This window comes from Adiantum capillus-veneris, chromosome 9, assembly GCF_014529385.1.
Source record: "Adiantum capillus-veneris isolate H3 chromosome 9, ASM1452938v2, whole genome shotgun sequence".
NCBI lineage: Eukaryota > Viridiplantae > Streptophyta > Polypodiopsida > Polypodiales > Pteridaceae > Adiantum > Adiantum capillus-veneris.
In genome coordinates, this window is record NC_140939.1 from 126,802,758 (window position 1) to 126,812,635 (window position 9,878).

The 9,878-nt window shown below is 44.9% G+C and overlaps 1 protein-coding gene across 1 annotated transcript in view; it reads right to left on the reverse strand.

Moving 5' to 3' along the window:
• The window catches only part of EMB1417 (Pentatricopeptide repeat (PPR) superfamily protein), a 118,261-nt gene extending 108,823 nt beyond the window's left edge, over positions 1–9,438 (reverse strand). Inside the window, exons 1-2 of the mRNA XM_086520122.1 lie at positions 9,037–9,438; positions 8,818–8,881 (exon numbers count right to left, since the gene is read on the reverse strand). Coding sequence (XP_086376248.1) covers positions 8,818–8,881; positions 9,037–9,248 — 276 coding nt within the window. The 5' untranslated portion in view covers positions 9,249–9,438. The remainder of the gene's footprint in view (positions 1–8,817; positions 8,882–9,036) is intronic.
• Positions 9,439–9,878: the final 440 nt, after the last annotated feature.

Genomic DNA, 9,878 nt, shown 5'->3' on the forward strand with positions numbered 1-9,878 from the left:
GAACGCGAACGCGACGCAAGAAAAGAAAGAAAAGAACTACGAAAGGAGGAAGCAGCAGCACGAGCCGCGGCCTTGGAGGCCGAGCGTGAAGCTCAACGAGAGCTACGCACTCAAGAATTGCTTGCCCAAGTCCTAGCCTCAAAGACCGAACCACCCGAAGATCGTGGGAGTTCATCAAGTGGCGCAAGCCACGATGCGGATTCCAACCATCCAGTCACAGAGAAGTTGATGACTTTCAATAAGTATGACGGTAAGATGGATGCTATAGTTATTCATTCTTGGTTGCATCAATTTAATGTTTATTTTGCGACAACTAAGAAAACAGGAAATAGCAAAGTTTTGACGGCAACCATGTACCTTGCCGGTGATGCCATCAATTGGTACCACGCATGGCAAGAGGCACAGCTAGCCGCGCACCTAGAGGCAGCCGACGATTTCACGCCCCTCTCTTTTAGTTGGGCTGAGTTCCAAGACAAGCTCAAGACGCGGTATGCCACCTCAGTACCTTGCACGATTGAAGGATGATTGGCGAGCTCTCAAGCAAAATGGTATGCCGGTTATGTCTTTTTTTAATCGTGTTTTGCAGCTAGGAACCCAACTACGCATGTCGGATGAAAGAACACCTCAAGATCCTCAAGAACCCAAGAACCCAAGAACCAAGACCCTCAAGAACCCAAGTTCCTCGCGAGCTTAAGACCCCAAGATCATAGTGCATGGTCGTCACCCGAAGCGGCATGGATACTTCGCATTCAGGTGATGAGCATGAGAGAGGCGACGAAGGATTCTCCCTGCCAGGAGATTTTCCCTCCCCCTTCGCCATCTACGCCAGACCCTATGGAGTTAATGGTTAAGCAAATGATGGCCATGATGGATAGACAGGAAGACAAGCGCCTTGCTTTAGAACGCGAGCGCCTTGCTCAGGAGCGTCAGCGCATTACTCTTGCCGCAAAACAAGAAGAAAATCGCCTTGCTCAAGACCGTGAGCGCGACGACAGAATTGCAAGAATGGCCGCAGATCAAGCAGCCAAGGACCGCGAGCGTGACGAAAGAAACGCAAGATTTGCCGCACAAGAAGAAAATCGACTTGCTCTCGAACGCGAGCACGCTGAACGAAATGAACGAAAAGCAGAAAAGGAGGCCGAGCGTGAAGCTCAAAGGGAGCTTCGCCCAAATCTTAGCCTCGAAGACCGAACCACCCAAAGATCGTGGGAGTTCGTCAAGTGGCGCAAGCCATGACGCGGATTCCAACCATCCAGTTGCAGAAAAGTTGATTTTCAGTAAGTATGACGATAAGATGGATGCTACAGTTATTCATTCTTGGCTGCATCAATTTAATGCTTATTTTGCGACAACTAAGAAGACAAGCAATAGCAAAGTTTTGACGGCAGCTATGTACCTTGTCGGTGATGCCATTAATTGGTACCACGCATGGCAAGAGGCACAGCTAGCCGCGCACCTAGAGGCAGCCGCCAATTTCACGCCCCTCTCTTTTAGTTGGGCTGAGTTCCAAGACAAGCTCAAGACGCGGTATGCCACCTCAGTACCTTGCACGATTGAAGGATAATTGGCGAGCTCTCAAGCAAAATGGTATGCCGGTTATGTCTTTTTTTAATCGTGTTTTGCAGCTAGGAACCCAACTACGCATGTCGGATGAAGAGCGCAAAGAGGCTTTTCTCTTTGGATTGGACGGGTATATCAAGTACGATGTCAAGGTACTCGATTCAATCGATCTCAACAAGGCGGTAGCGATTGCTTTCGCACAAGAGATGAAGCACAACAAGGGAAAGCCTAAGGAGAACAAGACTTCCACAAGTACTTGGTAGACTTCTCACAACCCTCAGAACGGTAAGAACGTTAAGAATGATAACTCTTCTAACCAATCTTTCAACAGCATCTCATCAAAGGATTCCTCCAATGAATCTAAGGGTAAGGCTAACACAACTGCTAAACCTAAGCTTACTCCATATGAAAAGGTAGCACAAAGAATTGTAGGAGGATACATCACTTCGGAAGAACAAAGCACTTATTCTAAGGAAGGTCGTTTTCATTGTCACATTAAGGGTCACATAAAACGAACACGTCCTAAGCTTGAATCTAATGAATCTAAAGAACCCACAACACCCACTACATCTGTCAATGCAATGAATGATAACACGATTGTGCCCAAAGTTTCTCAGGACCCTCCCATTGATGATTCTCTCATCAAATGTTATGGTCGTACGTCGGGGCATCGTTTTGTCATATTGTTTGACCCAGGTAGTATGCATGATGTGATCAGCCCCTCTCTTGTTGAGAGAGCCCGCCTCGAAGTTAGTCCGAGATCTCCTATCGAGGTCTCTGGCTTTCATCCTGGTATGGACGCTCTCATCACGAAGGAGTGCCTTGATGTGTTGTTTGCAATTCAACAGACTGCCTTCACTAGAAGATTTGTTGTTTCTCTTCTCTCAGGATGTGATATGATTTTGGGCATTCGATGGTTTCGTGAGACTAACACTCTCATTGATTTTGAGGCTAACACTTTAACTCTCAATGCCAAAAGTGATTCTCCTACTGTTTTTCATGGAGTGGACATTGCTCCTTCTCCATCTCTCATTGCTAATATGCAGGACAAGGTTGAAAGGATTCGGGATAAGGAGATTCTCTCAATCTCTTTTTCTCCACAGCATGACACACAGGATTTGCATGATTATGAGAAGCATGATAATTTGAAGGATAATGATTTGCATGATGGTTTGGATAACAATGACAAGCATGATGATTTGCATGATCAAGATGTGATTTCTCACAAGCATGATGAGTTGCATGAAGAAGATGTGATTGTTCACAAGGATGATGTGTTAGTTGATGCTTTTTCTAGCGAAACTGACCTCGTTGTAGATTCGATCAATCACGAAGAACCGATCTTGGCTTTCGAGTCGAGGTGCAAAGAACCCCCACAGGACGATTCAATCATTCAGGAAGAAGCGATCTTGGCTCTCGAGCCTAGGTCCAAAGAACCCTCACAGGAAGTATTATGTGTTCGCATGATTGATACAACACATTGTTCGAATGTTTCATTCGTGATCGTTTCCTGTATTTTAGTCAACATCGTTATGTGATCCCTTTTTCTAGGCATGACATATTCTATGTTGAGCACGTTTCTCTCATGGATGAGCACGAATGTATGTGGATTTTTCGTGAAAAGCTGAAAAGTATGTATGTAAGGAAGTCACATTCCATGTCTTTTCCTTGGCATGACACAGTTTCCGAACGAGCACATGAAAGTATGAGCACCAAGAGTGGGCATTTCCATCGTGTTTTGCCACAGTTGATTGCTCTAGATCATAAGAGAAAGATTCGATCTCATTGTTTGCATATGTTTGATGAACGGGTTGTCACTCCGTCTCTATGTTCATCTACATTGCATACACAGTCTTTGGCGAAGACAAGATTTTTGCCATTCACTTTACATGGAATAGGTATGTTCATGGTTTTGTGTTGGAAGTGGTTTCAGGAATTTTCAGCCATGGAGATTCTTGAAGACGAAAGAAGCACGACTCTAGACGAAGTTGAAGCAAGGAAGGAGCCACATTCTCCCACATTAAATGATCAATTTAATATGAGAAAATCATTCGGGTTGGTTAAATATTAGATTTTATGACAGAAAGAATAATAGAGGATGAAATAGAATGCACAAAGACACATAAGAAGACTTTGAGTCGCTTTCGGCGCGGCCCATAGAAGCAAGCGTTGCATACCTTTATGAAGTTCAAGTACCGCTCGACCCACACATCAGAGTGGGCCGGCGAAGAGTCCCTTCCAGGATTCCGAATGCTGTTGGCGATCTCCCTCGACGCCATACAGTTCGGTACCAGTACCTCACTTTGAAAAGGAGGGGATGTCACGTGACACATCCCAACCCTATGTGTCCGTGGACAAGCTACACCACAGCAGGGTTCAGTCAGTCTAATCAGTTTAGATTAGCAGTGATCTGGCACTTTTGTGAGTCTATTCGTAGACAGTGCATGCTCAGTCACTTAACATAGATGCATATCCTCCGGTTGCACACAGCATGATCATCGGAATTCCCATTAGAATCCATTAGCATCAGTTAGGGGAATTTTCCAGTGCATTTAGCCTATTTTCCTATTTATTGGGATTTTCACTTATTATTTTTAAGTGACTTTCCAACAAAAGTAGGTAGGGCAATTTTGCTAAGTTAATATATAAGCAAACCCAAGTTCGCACTTTCTGGCAGAAGAGGCAGCAGGAGCTTCCCGCTCAACAGGCAACTTCCCAGCAGTACCCCCCAGAGTTTTTGGATCCCATCCTCGTCGGGCAAGTTCCCATTACCAGCAGATTTCCATCGCCAGCATCTCCCTCTTTTGGGCGTTTTCCTCCCACAGCAAAAGCATCGCCATCAAGTTGTAAGCCTTGCGTTTTTCCCCTCTATCTCAACGTTTTTCAAAAACTACTAACGCTAGGACCTGCTCTCCATTCCAGCGTTTTTCAGCATTGAATTGACCTGCTGATCCAGCGTTTTCAGCATGCAACAATAGCCTGAAACGCAGCCTTATGGTACCAGCACATCAGCGTTTTCATCTTCAACAGGAACCCCGACAAAGCCATCATTTTCAGCCATAAGGACAGCAGTAAAGCAATCAATTTCAGCCCCGAAACAGTCCAAGAAATTCAGCATATAGAAGATCACCGTTTTCAGCCTAAGTTGCCGTCATCATCCCCGTCGTCGTCACCGGCATAGTCCCAAATTGCATCAGTCCATTGCATCGTCATTGTACCACTTTGTGCAATCAAAAAGTAGACCACTCTCGCCGACGAGAGTGGGGCCTTCGGAGGAGGGTTTTACAACCTCTTAGGTGTCGTATCTCTTCTCTCTCCTTCTCTCAATCTCATTCGCTTGCACGCACAATATCCACTCACTTTGTTCGTGATCATAGCACTCTCCATAAGACGGAAAGCTCTCTCTTTCCCTAAGAACTAAAAGGAACCGTGAGCAATAAAGATCACTAATCTTTGAGAAAATACAACATTCATTCCGCTGCACCTTACACACCTTGTGACGCATCAGGAATACCCATCACCTAGTCCTTTCCTATGGTACAATCTCCTTCGCGATGCTCTATGTCACCCATCCTTTGACGCATCAAAGATGTCCGTTCCCGGATGGTCAAATACTTCTTCCCGGTGCTCCCCGTCACCCATCCGATGTGACGCATCAGAAGTACCCGTTCTTGAATGACGCACTAGAAATATCTAAACTCGAATATCTCCAGTGAGAAAAACCCTCTCACTTAAAATTCCAATAATTCATTTAAAATTATTCTTTTCTTGGTATTCCCACTGTCACAAATGGGAGCGCATAGCAATATAGAATATACTCGGATAAATAGGATTTATCACTTAATACTGAAGCCAGAGGATATATATAGAAAGACATAGAGAGAGAGAGAGAGTAAGAAGATTGACACAATACTAGGGACCAGAAGATGGGTTGCCCCCCCCCGTAATAGTATCTTTATTACTAAGGAGAAGTTTATACAAGCACTTGAACCGAACATACTACCACGTTCGTTCTAGAATAAGACTTGATGGTTCCTGGAAGGCTCAGGTTCCGATTCCTAGGACAGAACCCTATTCCAAGACACTTCCGTTCCTTCTTCCAAATCCTCGAGAATCAAGGTTCTCACCTCTGGATCTCACCTTCCAGACTCAGGGCGTGGCATCCCTGCAACTCTTTTCCGACTCTGTTCTCAGAGTCCTCTTCTTGCAGAACAGCTCTGCTTTCCCGAACACAAAGTCCTTACTTGGGAATCCCAACTTCCAGATCACAACTTGAGAGACTACCTCTCTCCGATCCGTGGACCCATCACCTAGTCCTTTCCTACCGAACTTACAATACAATCTCCTTCGCGATGCCCGTTCCTGGATGGTCGAATACTTCTTCCCGATGCTCCCTGTCACCCATCCGATGTGACGCATCAGAAGTACCCGTTCCTGGTGGCCTTACGGAAATTCCCTTTCACACATTACTCTGAATGATGCACTTGAAATATCTGTACTCGGATGTCTCCAGAGAGAAAAACCCTCTCACTTAAAATTCCAATAATTCATTTAAAATTATTCTTTTCTTGGTGTTCCAAGCGAGAAAACCCTCACTTATAAATCCAATTAATTCAATTAGGATTATTTTCCTGTCACATGAAGCCAATTTAGCAACACCCCCCTCCCCCTCCTCCGCGCACAGCGTTTCAAAATGTTCCCAAGAGAGCTGCAGGCAACGACGGCCGCGACCACCTTTCCCATGCCGACGGCGTTTTAAAATGCCCCACTCCCCTTCCATTTCCTCCTCGCACTGCCTTGGATACTGCCAACGTTTTAAAACACTGCGGGCAGCTTTGCCTTGGAAATTTGGAGCTTAGAAGAGGGTCTCTTTGATTGGCTTCGGAAAGTGTGTGAGCTGCCTGCAAAGGCAACGACAGTTTACTGAACGAAGTTCTTGGAGCAACTTGGTGGAATCTTTTGAAGCCTATTGGAGTACAAGGAGGAGGACAATCACTCTCCAGGCCTTATACCTTCAAGGTGGCTCCCCCTTGTTCGAGTGTCCACGACGACGACCAAAACCAACAAAAGGCTATGGATAGCAGATCAACCACCATCCTGTTAGCAGCCTATGCACCGACTCAGTTCTCAAGGAAACCGGAAAATTGTTTGGCTCGAGATTGTGAAGCCAAAAGCAAATGCACAAGTTCGCTAGAGAACAGAGGCAAACGCAAGCTTGACAAGGATGACAGTACGAGTACTCAGTTAGTTGCCTCGGTAGCCACGAGGTCCCGCCACAATTGTTATACATGTGACACGACTCTTTGTTTGGCTCGGGAATTTGAAGCCAAAGACAAAAGCAAAAACTCGCCAGAAGACAAAGACAAAGGCAAGCTGGACAGAGATAACGGTAATAAAGATTTGACACAGGAAATCGGCATGGCACACGTGGTGATGACCACAGTGACCACGACACCAGATTTTTCTAGTCAAAGGGCACTTGCCGCTACTAGCTTCAGCCAGAGAGGCTTGTGAGTGGCAAAGAGGGGTAAACCGTACTCCATATAATTAATTTGGACCCTTGTGTTGGAGTTCAAGTTATCGTTGTTTGAACCCGTGGATCGGAGTTCAAGGCACATGCATCTGGCAGGAAACCAATCAGACGTATCTAAAACACTATGGATGAGTACGCCAATCCATTGTTGTTGGTCGGATTATGGACAAGATGCATTTCAAAGTTCATTGTCTGGAAAGTATTTTGGACATGATGTGTTCACAATTCACAAATGGGGATTCTTGGATGTAGTGTGGTCTACAGTTCAATTTTCTAAAAGGAAACCAATGCTCAAGATGGAATTCTACTAAGGAACAAAGTTGAGAATAGCGAATCTGAGGTGTATCCAGTGGAGTGTACAGCTGCTGGGGTGTCCGTGGTAGCTTCTTCATCAACTTGGTCTCACTATTTATATCCACTATGAACTGCAGAGAGGGTGTTAAGAGTTTAGGCATCTCAAGTGAGTTGCCCAAAGTGATCCCATTATTTATTTTGGCTTTTAGGCATTTGTTTTACTTATTTATCAAAGTCTGGGTAGGGCAATTTACTGAGGTGGGTATATATATGCGACCCCTTGCCCCCATTGTTCATTGTATCAATTATTCATTGCCAAGGTTGATTGATTCAGGAGACTCTCTCTCTCTCTCTCTCTCTCTCTCTCTCTCTCTCTCTCTCTCTCTCTCTCTCTCATGCGCTTTCTCCCCTTTGTCTCTACGCTTCCGCATCGTCGACTTTGACACTAAGATCCTTGCCCTTCGCAACCTACCAATGCATGGCATCACGGGCCAGGAAGTGATGTATACCTCACTCAAGGCCAAGCACAAACTCAAAAAAGCCCCAGCTCCCTGTAATAGGCTACTGGGAGATATTGGAGCCACCACAAACACGAGGTGAAACACCCCTCTCAGCCCCTAGATGTGGAAAGAGAGGTGGCAGAAGAGGGGTGCTTTCTAAGGAAGAGTTTCAAACAATCAGCCCCTGGATGTGGAAAGAGAGGTGGCAGAAGAGGGGTGCTTTCTAAGGAAGAGTTTCAAACAATAACAGCTGCAAGAGACCAAGCAAGATGTGACACTGGAAAACGGAGCACTTTGAACCATTTGGACCCTATCGATAAGCACTAATAAGTGACGAATAAGGTAGAGACAAATGATCTAGATGATCTAATAAACTCTGATAATTATGGCAAGTTGAAGATGCATTCACCAAAGCACAAAGGCATGGACTGCTAGAGGCAATACCAAGATTGTTGCACCAAGCCGTGCTCAAACTCGATGCATTGCAAACACCAAGTTGGAGAAATTCCTGATGCCTGAATACCAACAACACAAAAGGACAACAAAATGTGTATGCCATGGTCAAATTGAATGCTGACAACATGGCCATGATCTCCCGTAGGCACCAAACAAGGGGGCTCACAAGGGCCAAACAGGTAATTTAAAAACATGCTTGTTAAGGTCATCTGCTTCATGTCCTGTTAAGGTGCCAATAACAGGACAAGGTTATATACACTCCTGTAATTTCACTACAGATTGACTAACGACATTTGTCACTAGAAAGAACGGGTTGAAAAGAACTCTCGTTATGGTATCATCTCTTAAAAAACACACCAGAATGTTTGCAATGCCATGTAGAGAAAGAAAACGGGATTCCGCAATACCAAACTGCAGTAGATTCTCAAGATTATTTGAAGTAGCAAAAAAAGGCAAAGCCCAATGACAGCTCACCAAGCTTTCTGATGTCATACAAGATGTCAAGCTCGGTGAGGTGAGCTCCAGGCTAGTCTTCACTCTGCAAGCAACAACAAAAGAGGATGCTTCTTTCACAAACTACTGCTGCAAAAACTGATTGCAACATCGTGCGAAAAAGCAGAACACAATGTGCGTTGTGCATGTGTGCACGTGCAAGACACTCAATGTATAGTAAGGAAGTGATAAGAGAGTTACCTTGAACCTAGAGATTGCAAACGTGGGTCGATGGCAATGGACTGGGAAAATGAGGGGGAGGATAAAAATGCTACAGGAACCAAGCTATGGAATCTGCGCTGCTGAGGATGGTCACGCATGAAGCATGAGGAGAGTTGCAGCAGTTCGTGACGGCAGAAGAGGGCGCTGTGTCGGCATCCGCACTGATATTCAAGACGTCCAAGAGCCGCCATATCACCCTGCGCGCTGAATCCGCAATGGACTAAGTTGAGTGCAAACTATCTGCTAAGTGCTTCGTTAGCCGCATTTTGTATTTTCGAAGCGGCAAAATAAGGATCTTGCCCAAACGATAATTGTTTGCCTCATTTGCAACTCTAGTGACAAAAGCGTCTGTCTGCCTTAGGATTCTGGGTGCACAGTCCTGGTCGTTCTTCTTGTGCACTTTTCTTGAGTATGAGGTGAGCGACCGGGAGTGCCCTACCCGACTCCTAAAACAAAAAACAAAAAACAAAAAATTTGCAACTCTAAAAACTTGCACATATACTTAAAGTCGGGTCTCACTGCACCATTAAAGTATTAGCAAGATTAAGGATTTATCGAGTAATGATGTGGTCACACAAAAAGAGAGGGAGAGAGAGTAGAATAGTCATATATGCTAAACCTAAGAAAAAGTGTAAATGCAATCGACCGAGTAGGAGAAGACACTCTTTACATAGATCACATCATGGGTTAGCCCAACTTGAGGCAAGAAAATAGGAAAAGGCAATGCATGTACTTGCGTTTTGATTCGTCAGTCTTCATCCAAGCTCCTTAATACATGAGGAAAAGAAAGTATTACGAACATTACAGATTTAAAGGGACTT